General features: G+C 40.6%; 1 protein-coding gene across 1 annotated transcript in view; it reads left to right on the forward strand.

Moving 5' to 3' along the window:
- FAM161A (family with sequence similarity 161, member A) overlaps window positions 1–7,264 on the forward strand; it is a 30,309-nt gene extending 23,045 nt beyond the window's left edge. Inside the window, exons 6-7 of the mRNA XM_006881032.1 lie at window positions 6,493–6,647; window positions 7,123–7,264. Coding sequence (XP_006881094.1) covers window positions 6,493–6,647; window positions 7,123–7,264 — 297 coding nt within the window. The remainder of the gene's footprint in view (window positions 1–6,492; window positions 6,648–7,122) is intronic.
- Window positions 7,265–20,553: the final 13,289 nt, after the last annotated feature.

A 20,553-nucleotide genomic window follows, 5' to 3' on the forward strand; every position in this document is an offset into this window, starting at 1 on the left:
TACTGTTTTTTATAAGCTGCTTCAAGACAAGTCAGTTGGAGCCACTTGCCAGCACTTTGGAGGGACAGATGAGCGTAGGCCAGGGCTGTCCACCTGTGTGGCTCCTGAGAACCATGAGGCCAGACTGTGGGTGAATCTACACATCACAGTCCCTCAGTTACTTAAGCTCTATATATTTAGTGATTTGAATATTATTTTATGTAATGCATTTCACACGAGGGGATGGATTTTTTTTAAAAGTCTGTGCTTAAACATCAGGGAAGGTGATTTGTCTAAGTGATTGTGCACACTGTACCGCATGAGGTGATTTCCTTCTGGCCCAGTGGAGGCAAATCCAGCTCTGTAATGTGGCCCTCGCATTGATGGTTTTTTTGAGAGAGTAAAAAATGTCTTAAACTCTTAAGAAATAAGTAACTCTGAAAGAACTGCTTTCTTTGTCCAAGTCTCACAGGTGTTTCACCTTTGACAAGGTGTATAGTCTTACCCACAGGATGTGGTTATTATTGAACAATATCCTTACTATCACATGCAAGCCAAATCTTACTGAAAAATGGCTGGAACAGTACATTGACAGGGACCTGCCAGAAATTCAAATTGGATTCAGAAAGGTCCATCGCACAAAGGCTGTCATTGCTGCTGTCAGATGGATCTTGACTGACTGTTGGTGGTGCAAGGTGGTGGTGCAGAGATTGGTGAGCAGAGGGCCAGGCAAAGCTGGATGCTGTGTCCCAGGAGACGGAGTGCCCAAAAGAGGCTCTCACTGATCTTGCCCCAGCTGTGCCATCATCTTGCTTCCTGTTTCGGTTGGGGACATGATGTACTTAACTAGGAGCCACTCCATTCAGTTGGTCGCCAGGAGACCTCCATGATTTCTGGATCCACTCTTCAAGCCTCCCCCCATGTCTGCACACGGCATGTGAAGCTTCAGCTTCCTGTCTGAATTATGATAGTGGTTTAGTTGGTCATCTTGCCTCCTTTCATTATATCTTCATTTGTTATTCCAAGGCTAGCAGTTTAACCCAGTTGTTACTGTTAGATGCTGTCACGTCAGCTGTGACTCACAGCACCCTGTGAACCGCAGATCTGCTCCTTGCCCTGTCCTGTGCCATCCTGCATCCTCAAGCCCAGTGGTGCAGTCACTGGGTCGACTCAGCTCCTTCCCCTTTCCCTGATCTTCTTGTCTTTCCCCACATAATCTCTTTTTCCAAGAACTGGCTTCTCCTGACAGCATGCCCAAACTATGTGAGAAACACTGTACCATTCTTCCCTCTTAAGAAACCATTCTGGTTGCACTTCTCCCAAGACAAAATTTGTTGTTCTTTGCAGTCCGTGGGATATTTGATACTCTTCTCCAGTACCACCATTCAAAGGTATCACTTCTTCTTTGGTCTTCTTTATGCATTGTCCAGCTTTCACATGCATAGGAAGCAGTTGGAAATAGCACGGCTTGAATCAGTGTTAGTCCTTTAATATCTCCACCTTCCAGCCCTTTGAAGAGATTCTATACAGGCGATTTGTCCAATGTAACACATCTTTTAACTTCTTGACTACTGAGTGTTGATTGTAGATCCAAGTAAAAGGAAATCTTTTACAGCTTCAGTCTTTTCTCCATGTCTCATACACACCTTTCGTATTGAAACCATGTCGTATTTTCTTGCTTTGTTTAGACAAGTGCTTCTTGGTATGTATAGGTTCCACTTAACCAGAGTTAAGTGTTCTGGGATCCCCATTCTTTTCAGTGTTAGCCATAATTATGATCTCCATGCTCAGATGCTTTTACACAGACAATAACACACAAGTAAACATCTCCCTGGCAATCTGCGGTCAGTCAAGATCCATCTGACAGCAGTGCTATCCTGTGTTCCACACCGCTTCTGAATCCAGCTTGAATTTCTGGCAGTTCCGTGTTCCAGCCGGTTTTTTCATCTAGCCTTCAACATGATTTTATTTACACATGATATTAATGATAATTGCTTATTTTTCCTCAATCTGTTGGATTACTTTTTGTTTTTTAAATGGGAACAAATATGTATCTGTTTCAGTCACTTGGCCAGTTGTCTTCCAATTTTTTTTTATTTTTTTTTTTGCATAGACTAGTGAGTCTTCATCCATTTCCTGAAACCTGTCAGTTGGTATTCTGTCAAGCCCTGGGGTCTTAGTTTTTGCCGGTTCCTTCAGTGTAGCATGGACTTCGTTTTTCTTTCACTGGTTCTTGATCTTACGCTGCTTCCTAAAGTTACTCAGTGCCAGCCTATTTTTTTTTTTTTACACTGGACAATTACATTTTATTTTCTCATACACTCCTCTGGTTTTACAAAATAAAATGATTGCATTAGCTTTTAAAAAACCAAATGTTTAAAGAAATTTTATAGTATTACTCTACTATTGCAGAGTAACAGTCTATATAAAAAGGACAAATACTGTATCATACCACTGTTCTAAAACAGGACTGACATGGGTGGAAACTGAGAAAAGGGGATAAATCATGAATACTGCATTGGAACAAATGAAGGAAAGAACTGTTTAAAAGGAATATATGATTAGGCATTTCTTTTTTATGATTGGGCATTTTATGTTCGGCCTGTTCTTTTTGGTACAGTATCCCTTCTGTCTTCTTTTAATACTTTATTCAATACTTTGCCTATAGAATCCTTCAGTATTGCAACTCAAGGCTTGAATTTGTTCCTTAGCTCTTTCAACTTGGGAAATCCCAAGCATGTTCTTTCTTGTTTTTCTAACTCCAGCTCTTACATATTTTGTTATAATATTTTGCTTTGACTTCTGGAGCTGCCCCTTGAAATCTTCTGCTCAGCTCTCTGATTTTAGTATTTCTTCCCTATGGGAAGCCAAATTTCATACTAAATATTTGTAATAAACCGAATGCTACTCCATCTAACATACTTTGGACATGTTGCCAGGAGGGACAGGTCCTTGGAGAGGGACATCATGCTTGGTATGGTGGAGGGACAGCGCAGAAGGGGAAGGCCCTCTATGAGGTGGATTGATTCAGTGATTGGGGTAATTGGGATGGGTGTATTGGAGACTTTGTGATTGGCACAGGACAGAGTAAGATTTAGGGCTGTTGTACATAGGGCCACTATGAGTCGCAAGTGACTCGACAGCACATAACAACAACACTTCAGGTTATGGTGGAGGCTGATACAAGCTGGCAATCCTTAAGCTTACAGGATTCTTGAATTGTATTTGCTAACCCCTTCCTCCTGAGTCAAGCAGAAGGTTTTTAATAGAAAGAGCCTCGCTTCATTTGCATTGAATTCTCTTTGTGATTTGCTCCCTGGCAATTTTCAATAAAGACACAGGGAAGCTAAATCCACGTGCTTCAGTTGTTCCAAGAACTGTTCGCCTCCTGCTTTATCTGTTTTCTCTACATTCTTGGTGTTCTGTCTCATTATTAATACTTATAAAAATACTTTACCCTCAGTCAGCAACACTTCCCTTTGTTTTGCCTTCGCTTATATTCTCTTGCAAATTTCATAGTTTCTTCTGCCATCTTTTTGATCTTTTCTTTCTTATGTCGTATGTTTTCTTTATAGATGATATCCTTAATGCCATCTCACAGTGCATCAAATCTGCTCTTGAAATGGTTTTTCAATTCAGGTGAGATAAACCCAAGGTCACATTTTGACACCCACAGGCTTGTTTTCGTTTGAACTTGCTCTGTCAGCCCCTCTTATCACTCTTGTCCTTGAGCTGCTCCACCTTCTCTTTCCGCACTCTGATTCCTCTGCAGTCCAGCTGTCAGCTATTTTCCCGAGAAACTTTGCTAATGTTGTTGTTATGTGCTGTCAAGTTGCCTGTGACTCATAGAGATCCTATGTACAACAGCTCTGACGCCTGCTCTGTCCTGAGCCAGTCTCACTCACTCTGACACACCTACCTCCATTGATCCATTTACTGTGTCAATCCATCTCATCCGGGGTCTTCCTGTCCTGTGCTGTCCCTACACCCTGCTGAGCATACTGTCCTCCAAGGACTGGTTCCTCCTGGTCACATGCCCAAAGTTTATGAGACAGAGCTTCAAAATCCTAGCCTCCAAGGAGGAATTTGGTTTGACTCTCTCCAAGACAGACCTATTTTTTTTCTTGACAGTTCATGGTATGCTCAAGACTCTTCTCCAGCGCTACAGCTCAGAGGCATCAATTCTTCTGTCATATTTAGTCTTTATCTAGCTCTCTGATGCATAGCAAGTAATTGCAAAGATCATGGACTAGATCAGGCACACCTTAGTTTCTATCATTGTTTCCTGGTACTTTGGAAAGGTTAATTGCTAGTAAAATAAAATCATTTTAGTACAGTGATTTTTAGTTCCTTTTATCTTGTTCTCCTTAAGATTCTTTTGCACATTTAGATGCAGGGAGAAATGTTCCTTGATACACTATATTATAATTAATTCTAGAGCCAAAGTTACTGTGATAGTGACTCACTATTGCTTTGGCTTTGTTAACATCAGTTTGTAATTCTTGCAGTCTATTTTGCCATTGCTGCTAATTAACAGCTGTTATTTCACAAATTCACTCTCCTCTTTATGCATTACCTACCTACCTCATTGTCATGGAGTCAGCAGGTTTTCAGATGACGTAAATCACATGGGAGGAGATTATCCGTCTTTCGAGCAGCTGGTGGATTTGAACCACTTGCCTTTGGGTTGGCAGCACAGCACACACTAGGCCAATTTAATTGTCTTATTGCTGTTGAATTATTCCCAAACAGTGTGGCTTTGATCCATTACAGAACAAGCTACATCATCCTGTTTCTTGGAAATGACAGGGTGTGTTACCTGAGTAAATGTTAAAGTGTATTTAAAACCAAGTGCACATGATGGCTTATTAGCACTACCTTTGATTAGTGTCGTTTTAATCTTTTTAATGTTGATTTTACTTAGATCAGAATGTCTTCTTTTTAGTGCATTCAGAGTTAGCTTTGGGGTTTATTCTGCTCCACAGCCTTGAGGGTGCCATCCTCATGTCACTTTGCACACAGTTTTAGTACTCAGGTTCTCAAGACTTGGTATCTCAGCCTCGGGATATGTTTTTTGATTACTTGTGATGAAAATTATTATTCCCTGGGAGTGTCTTTTAGTAGCAGATTACTGCTTTTTTGAGTTAGAAGTATAAGGAAGGTACTAAGTGGACCCATTGTAGTCTCTGCTGTTTTGGTATCTGTGGTGGAACTCCAGACTCCATGGTCCCCTGATAGAGTTGGTGGGTTTGGCAAACACCTGACAGCGACATTGCCTTGCAGCCAGGCTTTAGACTGTCTTTACACTCAGGATTGGCCATCATTACCTCGGAGAAAGCACAATGGAGTAGAAAAGGCCCAGGGATGAAACACTGTCCATTGCTGACCACCCTTGTGACCTTGGAACACCGCTCCATCTTTGGGAGTCCTGCTTCCTCACTTGTTAAATCTGAGGGCTAACCAAGGATGCTGTCTCACGCCCTTTCCAGAACAGGACGCTGGGCCAGCCTAGGCAGCTTGTGTTAGTTGGCAGTCCAGAGGACAACCCTTGACTAGGTTCCATTTTGCTAGTAGCCGTTGAGAGTGGACTTGTGTGTGGACGGGACTCCCGTCCACCTGTGACTCCACAAAACCGGTCTTTTTAGGAACTGTGACAGCTCCTGACTCCCAGGTGTTAAGTCATCCGTGTACAAGATTGGAGATGTGGCTTAGAGAATATAGAAGAACCTGTACCAACTCACACTGAGTTTTGTCCTTATTTTTTAGTTATCTGTATACAGTTTTGAAAGCACATAGTACATGCTCAATGCTCATGTGACCTCCACCTAGGTTTAGCAGCATCCCCTGGCCAGCTCTCCAGGGAACCCCGTGTGCCCTTTACCTTTTCCCCTGGAGCTCACCACTGTTCTAACCTTGTTTTTATCGGCATTTTTACCAGCTGTGCACATCTCCACAAACTAGTTGAGTTTTGCCTGTTTTTGAACATCTTATCTATACCTGTGTCTAGTCTTTGTTTTTTCTGTTCTGGGTTATATTTGTGGTGTATAGCTACAGTTCAGTCATTTTTATTGCTTTGTTTTACTCTATCTACTTTTATTTATCTATCTACTGTTGATGGATATTTGAACTGTTTGCGATCTTACAGTGAAGTTATGATCCTTCTTGTACTTGTTTCCTGGAATTGCTGAGCATAGGCTATGCTTGTTTCATGTGGGGGTTTTTTTAAATTTTTTATTATTTTTTGTGTGTGTACTATCAAATCGGATCTGACTAGTACAAGAGGAGATTGCCCCTCCTTCTCCAGCAGAGCATTTGGTGGATTCAAACCGCACTTCTCTGGGATTGCAGTGTAGCTTCTTGCCACTAGGCCACCAGAGGTTCGCTAGATTATACCTGTTTTTAACTAGTTGAAATTTTGGAGTTTAATTTTCACTGAAACTTTAAACTCATACATTTTTAATGGAATTTTAAAAATCCTTTGTTCTCATCTAAAAAGGTTTGTCTTTCCTATAGAAAAATGCAAGAATGGCAGCAGAAAAGCATTATTCTAACACGCTAAAAGCACTAGGAATATGTGATGAGTTTGTTTTAAAGAAGGGCCGAAGCGGAAAAATACTTGAGAACCTCAGCAAGCAAGAGAGGAAAGATTTCACTGAAGATAAAGAAAGGTAACATATGCACAATGTCTGAACAGTTTACCTTTGAAAGATTCTTACCTGCAACAAAACATACAGTACTGTAGATTTTAAAAAGATCTTTTACCTAATGGACCACATGGGAAAGGTTGCAAAGCATACTGATATTTTTGATGTTTGACACATTTAAAGCATTACACAGTGGTGAAGTATTTTGTTTTTTAAAGCAAAGTAAGTTAAATTTCTGATTCATGACAATAGTGTGGTTTAAAAGTGAAATTTAAAGAGTCATTCAGGGTTTGAAATAAAATAGTTCTCAGAAGAATAATTTCTCAATTGTCTTTGAGAGAGAGAGAGAGAGAGAGAGAGAGTGTGTGTGTGTGTGTGTGTGTGTAAAACAAAGTGGAACTCATATTTGAGGAAGCTAAACTTCATGATCCACCACACAGCAGAGGGTTTGTTTACCAAGTCATTTTTCCTTTGAAAGATTGATCATTTCTCCCTCCAGCTTTAATGAAGAAAAAGTAGAAGAGACAGAGAATGAGGAAGAAAATGATATTCTTGATACCAGCAGCCAGGATTCTTGCAAGGAGAAAGATGAACTCAGTGAAGGAAATGCAGAGGAGAAAACTGTTCACGAAGAACACTGAGTCAGCACGGCCCCCTCGCCCACCAGTGCTGCTCTTGCAGCCTCGTTTGTCCCCCGCCAGAGCTGCTGTGGAAACATCTCTGATAAGGGCAGGGCTCTTGAGTGAAAACCTCTGCTGCCTGGAAAGCTTTCATCCACCTGGTCAGTTATGCCCATTCAGTTGATCTGATTGCTGCATAGTCTGAGCTTTCTTTTTTTAAAAAAAAGTATTTGAGAATCACAACTTAATTAGAATAATATATAGTATTACATCATTTTTGGTGGAAAAAACATGCTTAGTATTGAGAATAGAGATTTGGTGATTTGAAAAGATTTTTCTGGAAAGCATGAATCAATAAATATTTTTTTAAAGTACATTATTGTTTACTTTTTCCTCTGAAAGCCATCTCACATGATGAATCATCAAACTAGTTTTGCTAAGTTTTTAAAATAAAACATTTGAACCATTAAGAAAATAAGTAATAAAAACAAGTTCTTAAAACAACAAAACTTGTTGGCCAAGATTGGTGAGCATTAGGGTGGAAAGCTGATTTGTTAAAGGGAGTGAGGCAAAGTGATAAAGCCTGCTAGTTAAAAACACATTAGGACCCTCTGGCCTGGGGCCCTCAGGCCTGGTTTATATTGTTTTTTGTCAAACATTCTTCTAAGTGGTGTAGCACTGCTCTGTGCATTGCTGTACAGAGGTAACTTGTTACTGTGATGCTGAACACTGTGACACTGATGTGCGATAATGGTTACCCATGGTGGACAGTTTCTGGAGGAGCTCTCCGATTAAATCAAGCTTGGAAACAAGAGTGGCATCCACTTCCTAAATGGCTTGCCTCCAGAAACACTATGAACTTGGAGAAACGACCAAACTTACACAAGTGTTCGGGTCTTTTGTTCATAGGGTTGCTATGAGTTGTCTACGACTCGAGGGCACTTCACAACAATTACAAGGACAACACAGAGAACTACATTGACCTAGTGGACAGAAAGTTAAGCTACCAGGCCCAGGGTGGGTGTTTTAATCTGCAGCCCTCAGGCCTGGTTTAAGTTGTTTTTGTCATATATTCCTCCAAGTGGTATAGCACTGGTCTGTGCATTGCTGTACAGAGATAACTCATGGTTTCCGTGATGCTAAACACTGTGACACTGATGTATCAAATGCGATAATGGTTACCCCTGGTGGACAGTGTTTGGTGGAGCTCCCCGATTAAATCAAGCTTGGAAGCAAGAGTGGCATCCACTTCTGAAATGGCTTGCCTTCGAAAACTATGAACATTGAAAAACGACGAAAGTTACACAAGTAAGTGTTCAGGTCTTTTGTTCATAGGGTCGTTAAATGAGTTGTCTACAACTCGACGGCACTTAACAACAACAATAGCTTATAAATTTACATTTCTTCATGTTTTTAAATTTAAATAATTTTAAAATATGCATGCTATCATCATTTTCTCTTTTATACTAAGTTTTAGTCCAGATTAGTTTTAATGTGTTGAGTCAGATTCATCTCATGAACTGACCCTTCAGGGGCGTTTGGAGGCCATTGCCCATCCTTCTGTCCTGGGGAGGCTGGCAGATCCGAGCCATGTTTTCTGTTCGACACTGTGACTCCTTCCCACTGAGCTGCCAGGCTGCCTGCTGTGTATATTAGGAAAGTTTTTATACTAGTATCTTGGTATAAAATGGCATAATTATGGCTCTTTTTTCTTCCCATGTACCATTGAGTCAGATCCAGCTGGCACAGGAGGAGACTGCCCCTCCTTCAGTGAAGCGTCTGGTGTGCGCCTTTGGGATTGTAGCTCAGCTTCTCGCCTCTAGAGCACCCCAGTATGATGAGAGACTCACACCTTAAAAGCTTTTGGGTGGTCATCTCAGTATGACTGTTGGTCTCTCCCTGTTGTGTGCAAAGAAGAGGGATGAGACTCAGACTCTTGGGAGCAGCTAGTCCAGGGCAGTAACGGTCCTATGGCCTCCACAGCACAGAGACCAGAAGAACTCGGTGGTGCCTGGCTACTTCTGTTTAAAAAAAATCACATTTAAGGGCCTGGACAAAGTGTGGGGGAAATGTGGCAGAAAGCTGAACATCATAAAAATGCCCAGGTGTCCCGTCGTGATGAATGCGACCCCTGAGAGTATGGCCTTAAGTCATCCATTGAACCTGGAACTGAATTCTCCCTGTGGCTCAACCGTCAGCCAAAGATTGACAGTCCTAAAAGGCAAGCGATCCTAACACTAGAGAGGTACTTCCTCCTCGGGACACTCAGCCACATGAGATGAAATGGGGCAGCTTTTGCCCAAGGGGAAGCTCAGAAACAGCAAAGGCAGGGTGGTTACTGGTACCATTGAGCTGGAACAACTTAGAGCTGGCCCCCCAGCTTGTGTTCAGAGACCGTAAATCTCACGGGAGGAGACTGCTCACCTTTCTCTTATGAAGCAGCTGATGGATTCAAACCATGTCTATTTGTTGGCAGCCCAACTTCTTACCACTATATCATGAGAGTGCTCGTTGGAGGTAAGGATGGTGAAGCCTCGGCTCACATACTTGGGGCATGCTGCTAGAATAAAGGGACATCATGCATGGAAAGGTAAAAGGTCAGTGAAGAGAGGACCCTCAACAAGATGAACTGACACAGTGACGGCAGCAATGGGCTCAGGTGTGTCAGGGATGTGGGGAGGGCACAGGACCAGGTTCAGGTCACTTGTTCCCAGGGTCACTTTGAGCTGTACTCAACTCGAGGGCACCTAACAACAGCCACCAAATCCAAAAGGCAGAAGAGACTGAGAAGGACAAATAGAAACAATCACAGAGCAGCTGGGGAGAGTGCTGTCAGAATGTCAGTGTCATAAAACAAATCGTGTGGATGGTTGAATGGAAAACCAGTCTGCCCTGTAAACTTTTCATTCAAATCGCATTCTGTTCAAGAAGTCCAGTCAGAAACTTGATATAACATAGTTAAGGGATGTCCGGGGGTGGTGGTGGGGGAAATCAAGTTTAGAACAATCCTAAAAGTAACAGTTTTTCCCAGCTAGCAAAATACAGATAGCCATTAAATTAAGAAATAAGGTGATTTATCTCAATCGGGCAGATCCTTACTTGCAATTTCTATAGTTTATGTTAAACTTCCATTAAACTCTCTATAACTCATTAGACTGTAGACTCCTGGAGAGTTTGAGCTATTTTAAAATTAATCTTTGTACTCCCTTAATATTTAACATGGGATTGTGCATATGGTAGGTACTTAAAAGTTTGAATGAGGAGATGAGTATAGTTTTTAGTTATACTCAAGATTACTTTCAGAAGACCTAATACCTCAGTTATATGTTAGACAAAAGCATGTGACGCACATTCCACCCTTTGTAATATTGGAACCTGGGCTGCCTGCAAGGATCCCCAACACGCTCGGTCCCTTCTCCGTCTCATGGAGAGCGTGGGCTTTGGTCTTACCATGCTGACCTTAGGGCTGGTCTTCACCTTTCTTCTAAAAATAGGCTGTCTCTCTTCAGGTTATATATGAAAACCTTTTTTGTAAATCATGCAATTAAATGGATCATTTTAGAGGACAGAACGCCCCTAAACAAAATTTAAAACTATTTACATGAAAGACACAGGTGTTCTTTTGTTAGAAATAATTTTTTTTTTAGAAAGAATTTTTAACCACTTTAAAGGCTGATCTTTAAAATAGCCATGATCAATTTCTCATTCTTTACTGCATTTTCTTCAAGAAAGCTGTCATATTAACTTGTGAAAGATTGCTTTTACCATGTGGCATTATATTGTGATGATTAAAAATCAGTTATAAATTAATATGTTTGAAAATTTTGTATATTCACATTCTCTCAATTAGCCCTGCAATTTCCTGGTAAGATTTTCTATTACATATTAAGAAGAAAGTTATACTCTTTTTATTCCTTAAAAATTTTTAATAGGTTACCTATGAACTTAATCCTTTTATTCAGAAGAAATGGTCTGGGTATTAGAGGTTAAGTATGTGTGTGTGTCTCTCATGCTGTGTTTGTGTGTATAGGCATACATGCATATTGTTGTTTTGTACCTTTGAGTTGGAACTGACCTATAGCTGACACTCCAGCAAGTATTCAAAGACTGTGACGGGAGGAGATTGCGCATCCTTTTCACTTGGAGCAGCTGGTAGATTTGAACCATATCCCTTCGGTTTGGCAGTGCAGCTGCTTATCACTAGGATGCCATATACACACATACATTGTTAGACTTGCTCTTTTTGGACACCATTAGGAGAAATCCACTGATATTGGAGGCTATGATGTTTCATGAAGTAGAGGCAAAGTAGGGCAAGGAAACCTGTGGTGTTACAACACTTAAAAATGGCTTTTCTAGCCATTCTGTTAGCCCTCACTGGGGGTGTGATTTCCAGCTCCCTTAACTGCAGATACATGGTTTTGCAAATCATTAACAGCTGTGGAACCAATATAAGAGAGTGCTTTCCAAACTGTGAAGAGACTGGCAAGGTGTAGCTTGAGAGAATCCTGGAGATGGAGCCAAAGTTAAGTAGAAACTCTGTGCAGCTGAATTGAACCTAGACTTCCAGTTGTTGACTGAGAAGCGGTCTGAACTAGTTGAGGAATTATGTCTGTTAGTCTGGCTTGAGGCTGCTGTTCACTAAACCGGGACTTTCACTATGTGATATCCTTTTTCTCTCCCCTACTCCTCAACCTTTCTTTTTTCCCCCCATTTTCCTTTTTTTAAATTTTTATTATTTTTTTTGTGTGTGTACCATCAAATCAGATCTGACTGGTACAGGAGGAGATTGTCCCTCCTTCCCTGGCAGAGCATCTGGTGGATTCGAACCGTGCGCCTCTGGGATTGTAGTTGCAGCTCCTTACCACTAGGCCACCAGAGCTCCCCTGCTACTCCTCAACCTATTTTCCCTAAAACCCCCCACAACTGTGAGTTAAGTCTATGAGTCAGCTTGTAACAAACATTGGGCACAATGAGTCATAGAAATAGGATCAGGAGCACGGGATGTAGCATGTCTGACCCATGGAACTATATGTTTCATACTGTAGATGTTATTGATGGTGACAGCTGCCCTTTATGAAGCAGGCAGAAGTCAGACTTGGCCTTCCCCATGTTACCACTGCTCCTTTTACAGAGCCACTTGGTGAGATGTACTAACACTGTAGTCACAATGATGGATTCTGGCTTGACAACCTTGTGAGGATGGTTCAGCCCAGACAGTCTTTCATTGTGTCCTGAATAAAGCCACTGCAAGCAGAGTTAACAGCAGCTAATGACAACATTCACACACTCATGCGTAAATAGGTCTGTGTATATATGATAAAGAAGAGGAAAAAAAATAATCTTTGACTTTGTTTATAAACTTAGTATGTCCCTAAGTATATCAGGGAGTTTTCTTATGGACAATATTTTTCAAGATAATTCTAATAATTTGAGTAGCAAAGATTTTCAACATTTGGACCTAGGTAATCAATACCTTACACAACCTTTTTTAAAAAAAAAAAAATCAAGAGAAGGTAGTTTATTCCAACGTACTATAGAAAAAGGAGTATGGTAGATTAAGTGGGAGAATCGGACAGCCAACAGAAGCCAGCTAAACTCAAACTCCTTTAAGTTATATTTGCAGAAAGATTTAATACCTCATTATACAGTCTTATAACATTCTCTTACTGCTTTATAAAATATACTGTACTAACCATTACATGCCTGAATATGCTTGTGTATTCTCAGTGTTGGTTTTAGAAGGACGGGGTTGCATTCTTGTTAAAAGAAATTTTTGTCAATACATACTCATCTACACACAATTTTTAAAAATATTTTTAAAATTTATTATTAATTTCAATGAAAATTTACAGAGACTTTGGATTTCCATTCATTCATTGTTGCACTTTTCTCCCCTCCCAACCCTACCCCCCTTGTACACTACCCTCTTGGAAAAGTAAAAGAAAAATTCTTTCATTGTTTTACAATCCCTCCCCCAGGTCCACTCCACTATGCAGCCTTTGCTCTGGACTCCTGTCGTGACAAAAAGACCTAATAACACATCCCTCTTAAACAGTTTTCTCCCTCATCTGTTTCAATGCGGTATACATTATTGAACCCATCTTTCTCAATCATCCCCCCCAACCTGGAGGTCAGTCCTGTTTTATAACAGTGGCACCATGCAGTATTTGTCCTTTTGTGACTGAGATACTTCACTCAGCATAATGTCCTCCAGGGTCACCCATTTTGAATAATATTGCATAAGTTCCTTGTTTTTCAATGCAGCATAGTATTCCATTGTGTGATAAACCACAGCTTCTCCATCCATTCATTTGTTGATGGGCACCTGGGTTGTTTCCAACTCCTTGCTATTGTGAACAAAGCCACGATAAACATGGGTGTGCATATATCTGCTTGGATATCAGTTATGGTCTCTTTGAGGTATATTCCCAGTAGTGGAATTGCTGGGTCAAATGGTATCTCTATTTGCAACTTTTTGAGAAAGCACCATACCACCTTCCCCAGTGGTTGCACCATTTTACACTCCCACCAGCAGTGAATAAGGGTTCCAGTCTCTCCATAACCTCACCAGCATTTGTTCCTAGCTGTTCTGTTAAATTTTGCTATTCTGACTGGGGTGAGATGATACCTCATAGTTGTTTCAATTTGCATCTCTCTCAGAGCTAGGGATTTTGAACATTCTTCATGTGCTTGTTAGCCATCTGAATGTCTTCTTTGGTGAAGTGTCTGTTCATATCCTGTGCCCATTTCTCTAATGGATTATTTACCTTTATCTTGTTGTGGTGCTCAAGTAGTTTATAAATTCTGGATAGAAGTCCCTTATCTGATATGTCATTACCAAATACTTTTTCTCAGTCTGTGGCTTCCCTTTTTACCCTGTTGGAGAAGTTTTGGGATGTGCATACACACAATTTTTTAAATAGCCTTATTTTTTGTAGCTTATAAATTGTTACTTCACTTTGTCTTTATTATTGTCAAACTTGTCTGTATCGTTTTTTAGTAAAGTTCTATGAATAACTTTGACAGCAGATATTTTTTCCTGTTCAGAGGGGGAAAACGAGTCACAGTATGTTTATAAAGTTTGTAATAAAAACCTCAATATCTGTGATCTGTTTAACTGGTGAGGATTGAATAAATGAAAAAAAATCATTTTTGATATTTCTTAGTTTACAAAAGCAGATAATGCTGGTATTTAGAATAGCTACTAACTAGTTATTCTTGCCTTATTTTTAAACAGTAAAGATTGTGATCTTTGGCCAATTTTATGTCTCAAAGGAGCAGAAAAAAATTTGAGAAAAAAGTTGTCTAAAGGTATAAAAACTCAAGGAATAATTAATATACATGCTTATATCCAATTGGAAAAATACAAGATAGTAAAAGTTTGCCTCTAGATGGCGGAAGAGAGACTGTCTTTTCCTTCCAGTTTTCAACAGTTTTGTACAGGCAAACCTCCAAGATAGCGTGAATACTGCAAAAAAATTTATCACATGACTCTTTTTCCCTTTTGTTCACAAATGTTTTGAATATATGTGTCTTCTGGCAAAAGGTATTTTAGCAACATGATAGCGATTTTAATTTCTATTTTTTATATTAAAAAATACGTGATTTGGTCTTTTATTTGATGGCCAAAGGACTTTCCCCTTTTTTCTCTTAAGAACATTAGTTTTACTAAATAATGCCTTAATATTGGTTTTTAAAAAATTTTCCCCCAGGAACCCATGTTGCCTTTTTTACTATTTAGGTTCAGATCTTTAGCTCAGAAAAATTTTCCTGAATTACTATTTTTAGTATCCTGTTTAATTGCTTTGGGGTTTGGGAGAGTTACTCACCCTAAAAATTGAGTCACTAAATTGTACTAAGATTTAGCACTTATTTTAATTATAAAGGAAGGCATGAACTCATAGCAATATCAGCTGTACTTAGGACTCTGTCACCAACAGCAATCAAATATATTTCATGTAACACTTGTTCATGTTTCAAAATACTCTGAATTATGGGAGTTAAACATTTAGTTAAATATTTAGTGTATTAATAAGGTGGAACATACATCATGATTTCACCATTTAAAATACATATTTTAAGATCATTTTCTCTGAAATTTTTTATTCACATATTTTATTCATGTTGTTGTTAGATGTTGTCAAGACAACTGCAAGACACCTAGTGGAAGTAGGATCTGAACAAGTACTCTGTCCTATCCTGCACCATCCTCATCACCTCTGACACACCTGAGCTCATTATTTCAGTCACTGTGTCAGTCTATCTTGTTGGGAGTCTTGCTCTCTTTTGCTGACCCTCCACCTTTCCAAATGTGATGTCTTTTCCCAAGGACTGGCCCCTTCTAACAACATGCCCAAAATAGGTGGGATGAAGTTTCACTGTGCTTGCCTCCACAAAACACCCTACTTACACTTCTCCAAGATGTGTGCTTGTTCTTTAGTAGTCCGTAGGATATCCATCCAATCTTTTCAACACATCACAAGCTGCAAAGCAGTTGGCAGGAAAAAAAAATATTATGATCCTCTGTGTGTATGTTGGACCTTCTTTACCATCTATAAATTTAATTTCTTCCTGAATTTTTTCTCTTCACTTTTTTTTTTAAAGTTCTTAATTCTCAACTTCCATTTCTTTTAAAATATTATTTGTTGGTTTATTAGCTATAGTCATAATTTTTTAAAAAAATCCTTTTCTGTATGATTGTTTACTGAATATTTTTTAAAAGAATTTCACTTCTATGTTTTTAAAATTGTTATTACTATTTTCCTTTTATTAAACAACAAATACTTGTTGCTGTCATATCAGTTCTGTCTCAGTTCATTTCGTCCTAACAATAGAGCTTTTGTTCCTTTTGAGGGAGCATGGTTTTATGGCATGCTTTCATTGTCTGAAAGTTTATTATTATTGTCACAAAATAATGTTGAGATTAGATTTTGATCCTTTTCCTTTGCTCATTTTAAGAGAAACCCACCCTTTATTTTTGGAAGGGAGAAGTATCCAGGATGGCGATGGCTTTTCTAGCTTCTGTCCATAAGTGTGCATGGCCAGGCATGTTGCCGTTTCACGGGTGTGAAGGTGTGAGAGCCCTGATCAAAGACAGAGGGTTTTAGTATTACTCAGTGTAAAAGCAGCAGCCGGAGTGTCCGTGTGAGGATGTTTGCCGTCACTGCTTCCTCACATTTCCTGTATCCTGTGGTCTGGTGGCATCGTCTGTAGGGGGTTGCACTGCTGACTCCAAGGCTGCATCTCCAGCAGCTCAAATCCGCCAGTGGCTCACCTGGAGAAGGATGGGAAGTCCTCTCCTGTTATGATTCACTGTCTCAGGAAGCTGATGTGCATCAGTGCGTGAGTCTGAGATGATGTAGATACAAAGACCCCATCATAGATGTCTGTACATGCTTTGGGCGCTACTACAGGAGAAAAACTGAGCTTGCAGGGGTCGCTCCTTTTATAGGAAGTGAAAACAAGCCTGAAACCTGTCTATCAGAGAAAAAAGGTATTGCTTTGTTTTGGTTTTTCTCTTAAAATTGCTCACTGCAAACAAAACCTTGAGAAATGTTGCAGATAAAGAAAGCTCAGGTCCTCCTTACATGACACCAGTTTTACATAACAATCTGATGTTTGGAACATAACTGAGTTGATAAAAAATGGACACATACACACACACACACACACACACTCTCACACATACACTTGAATTTTTAAAAAATTGTCCTACTGTGCTCATTCACCCCATTTTAACTGTATTTTTAAATTTGTGTCATCCTGCGTGTCCTTACTCAGGAGTTTTCTCCTCAGCACAGGGATTTTTCCTGGTATGGTGCTCAGGCCATTCAGCTCCAGCATTCAGACTTGTCTGTGGTGTCTTCATACTTGACTGCCTGTTGGCTCCTTCAGACTCTCTCCTAAGTCTACTGCTATTCTTTGAGGGGGAGGAGAATCCCCAAACAAACCTAAAGCCAAAAATCCAAGCCTTTGAGTTGATTCCAACTACTAATGACTCTTCATAGGGTTTCAGAAACAGTAAATCTTTAGGGGGCCACAATCCATATTTCTCCTAGGGAGTAGCTGATGGATTGTACTGCTGATCTTTTGATTAGCAGCACAACGTGTAAGGCACAATAGCAGCAGACCTTTTTCAGAAGACAGCTAGCTGCTTGGCCAAATGAGGACCTGCTGACAATTTTATGTTTGTCAAACTCTCCGAGCCTTTGCCTTCTCTGTCAATCCATTATGACACCTTGAAGATTTGAAATGAATCTGGTCCTTTCTGAACTAATTTTACTGTAGATGCTGTTGGACGATTCTTGGCTTTGCTGTTCTTTTCTTTTATAAGAGGGAAATCAGGAAGATTTAAAAACCAGACACTACCACATCCCCAGAACAATCTCAAGGCTTAGATTTTCTTGAACTGTTTGAAGGATTTTAATGCATTACTTAGAAATATAATTACAAAGATAGTGGAGCAGGAGTGGAAAATGTAGTCCCAATCTGAAAGTTAAGTAAAAATTAAAGAAAGTAATAGGTACACGGGCTACAGAAAGACAAAGATTAAACAGAGAAGGGAGATGGGACCGAAGGAGCTTGGTGGCAAATTCAAATAGTGACTTTAGAACAAGGGCCTGAAGGGGTGAGGGGCTGACCCTGGGGGGATCTGAGAGGAAATCCTCACAGGTAAAGAAAAATCGATGCAAAGCTGGGAGAGGAGAATGCCTGGAATGCTGAGAAACAGAACAACAGTCTGCAGCAGAGTGAAGAGGAAAATAGTAAGTAGGAGATCAGAAAGACAGAGTAGTCAGAAATGGGACGGGAGGACAGGACCTTCGAGGCCATTGTAAAGATGCTGGGTTGTTTTAGTCCAAATGGGAAGCTGTTAGGTATTTTTTAGTAGGTTGATGTGACCTGACACTGTTGAGAGTCTTTCTCCTGAATAAGAATGAATATGCAAGGACAAATGCAGATCAGTCCCTGAATCACCCTATGTCAATCCATCTCATTGAAGGTGGTCTTCTCCTTCACTGACCCTCCCTCCACCTTTCCAAGCATGATGTCTCTTCTCAAGGATTAACCTCTCCTAGCAACATGTCCAAAGTAGGAGAGATGAAGCTTTGTTATCCTAGCCTATGAGGAGCACTCTGGTTTCATTTTCCCCAGGACATATCTGTCTTTTGGAAGTCCATGGGATATTCAACAATGTTTTCCAACACCACAACTCAAAGGCATCAATTTTTCTTCTGTCATCCTTAGTCATCGCCCAGCTCTCAGATACATAGCAGATCACTGGAAAGACTTTGGCTTGAGTCAGATGCTATAGAGCAAAGATATCAGATTAAAGACTAAGGTTTGCCTAGTCTAGGTCATGATCTTTTAATTTACTTGCTATGTATCTGAGAATTAGATATTGAATAAAGAAGATAGAAGAATTGATACATTTGAATGTTGTTTGTTGGTGGTGGTGTTATGTGCCATTGAGTTGCTTGCAACTCATAGCCACCCTATGTACAAGGGCCCTAAACGTCGTTCTATCCTGGGCCAACCTCGCCGCTTCAAACACACTCATTCCCACCACTGCACTCACAGAATCAATCCATCTCATCGAGGGTCTTCCTCTCCTACGCCGCCCCTCCACTCTCCCAAACATGATGTTCCTCTCCAAGGGCCAGTCCCTCCTTGCAACATGTCCATAGTATGTCTGATGAAGCTTCAGAATCCTTGACTCCAAGGAGCATTCCGGCTTCACCTTCTCCAGGACAAACCTATTTGTTCTCCTAGCAGTTCATGGTATATTCAACACTCTTCTCCAGCACCACAGCTCAAAAGCATCAATTCTCTGTCATCCCTATTCACTGTCCAACTCTCCGATGCATAGCACGTAATTGCGAGGACTATAGCCCAGATCAGGCGCACCTTAGTCTCCAGCCTGGCATTGTTGCTCTTCAGTACTCTTGAGAGGTCCCTCACAGCTGACTTTCCCAATGCAATTCATCTCCTGATTTCCTGGCTGCTGTTACCCAAAGTGTTGACTGTGGAACCAAGTAAACTAAAACTGTTAACTATCTCAATCTCTTCACCATCCATACTGATGCTGCCAGTTGGCCCAGCGGTGAGAATCTTTGTATTCTTTATGTTCAGCTTCAATCCATATAGGAGGCTGCAGTCCTTGACCTTCTGCATCGAGCACTTCAGGTCCTCCTCAGTTTCAGTGAGCAGGGTTGTGTCATCTGCATAACACAGGTTGTTGACGATTCTTCCACCATTCCTGATATCACATTCCTCTTCATACAGCCCAGCGTCTCAGATGGTCTGTTCTGCATACAGATTGAAAAGTATGGAGACAAAATACATCCCTGACGGACCCCCTTCTTGATTTTGAACCATGTAATGTCTCTTTGTTTTGTTCTGACGACAGCCTCTTGGTCCAAGTATAGGTTTCTCATTAGCACAATCAGATGTTCTGGGATTCCCATTCTTCTCAGAGTCAGCCACAGCTTGTTGTGATCCACACAGTCAAAAGCCTTTGCATAGTCAATGAAGCACAGATAGATATTCTTCTGGTACTCTCTGCTTTCTGCCAAGATCCTTCTAACATTAACTGTAATATCCCTAGTACCACAACCTCTTCTAAATCCAGCCTGCACATCTGGCAGTTCTCTGTTGACATATTGTTCCAAACGTTTTTGCATGATTTTCAGCAGAATCTTACTTGCATGTGATATTAATGGTATTTTTCGATAATTTCCGCACTCTGTCGGGTCACCTTTCTTTGGAATGGGAACAAATATCTACCTTTTCCAGTCAGCTGGCCAGCTGGCTGTCCTCCAGATTTCTTGGCACAACCTAGTGGCTCATCCAGGTAACCGTCTGTTTGTAGAGTACCTAATATCCCATTGATTGCCAAATGAATGAACAGATTTGCCTTGGAGGAAGCACAGCCAGCATGCTCCTTACACAATGGAGGGGGGGGACTTTGTTTCAAATAGTAGGGGCCAGTCTTAGACAAGGATGTCGTGCTGGGAAAGGTAGAGGGCCAGTGAGAGTGGATGCACTGATACACTGAGTGCAGTCATGGGCCTGAGGCTGGTGGTAGTCAACGAGGCTGGTGCATAGGTTCTGACCTGACAGTCACACGGTAGATATAGGTGACAGTTGCCTTGATGGCACATGACATTCACCACATCTTTATCTCTATTTCTATTTTCAATTCATACCCTGTATACCCTACTATTAAACATGAGATTTACACTTGTTGTTATGTGCCGTCGAGTCGCTTGCTACTCATAGCGACTCTATGTACAACAGCCCTAAACTCC

The sequence above is a fragment of the Elephantulus edwardii genome, unplaced genomic scaffold (assembly GCF_000299155.1).
Source record: "Elephantulus edwardii isolate Elephantulus edwardi_28Jun2011 unplaced genomic scaffold, EleEdw1.0 scaffold00011, whole genome shotgun sequence".
NCBI lineage: Eukaryota > Metazoa > Chordata > Mammalia > Macroscelidea > Macroscelididae > Elephantulus > Elephantulus edwardii.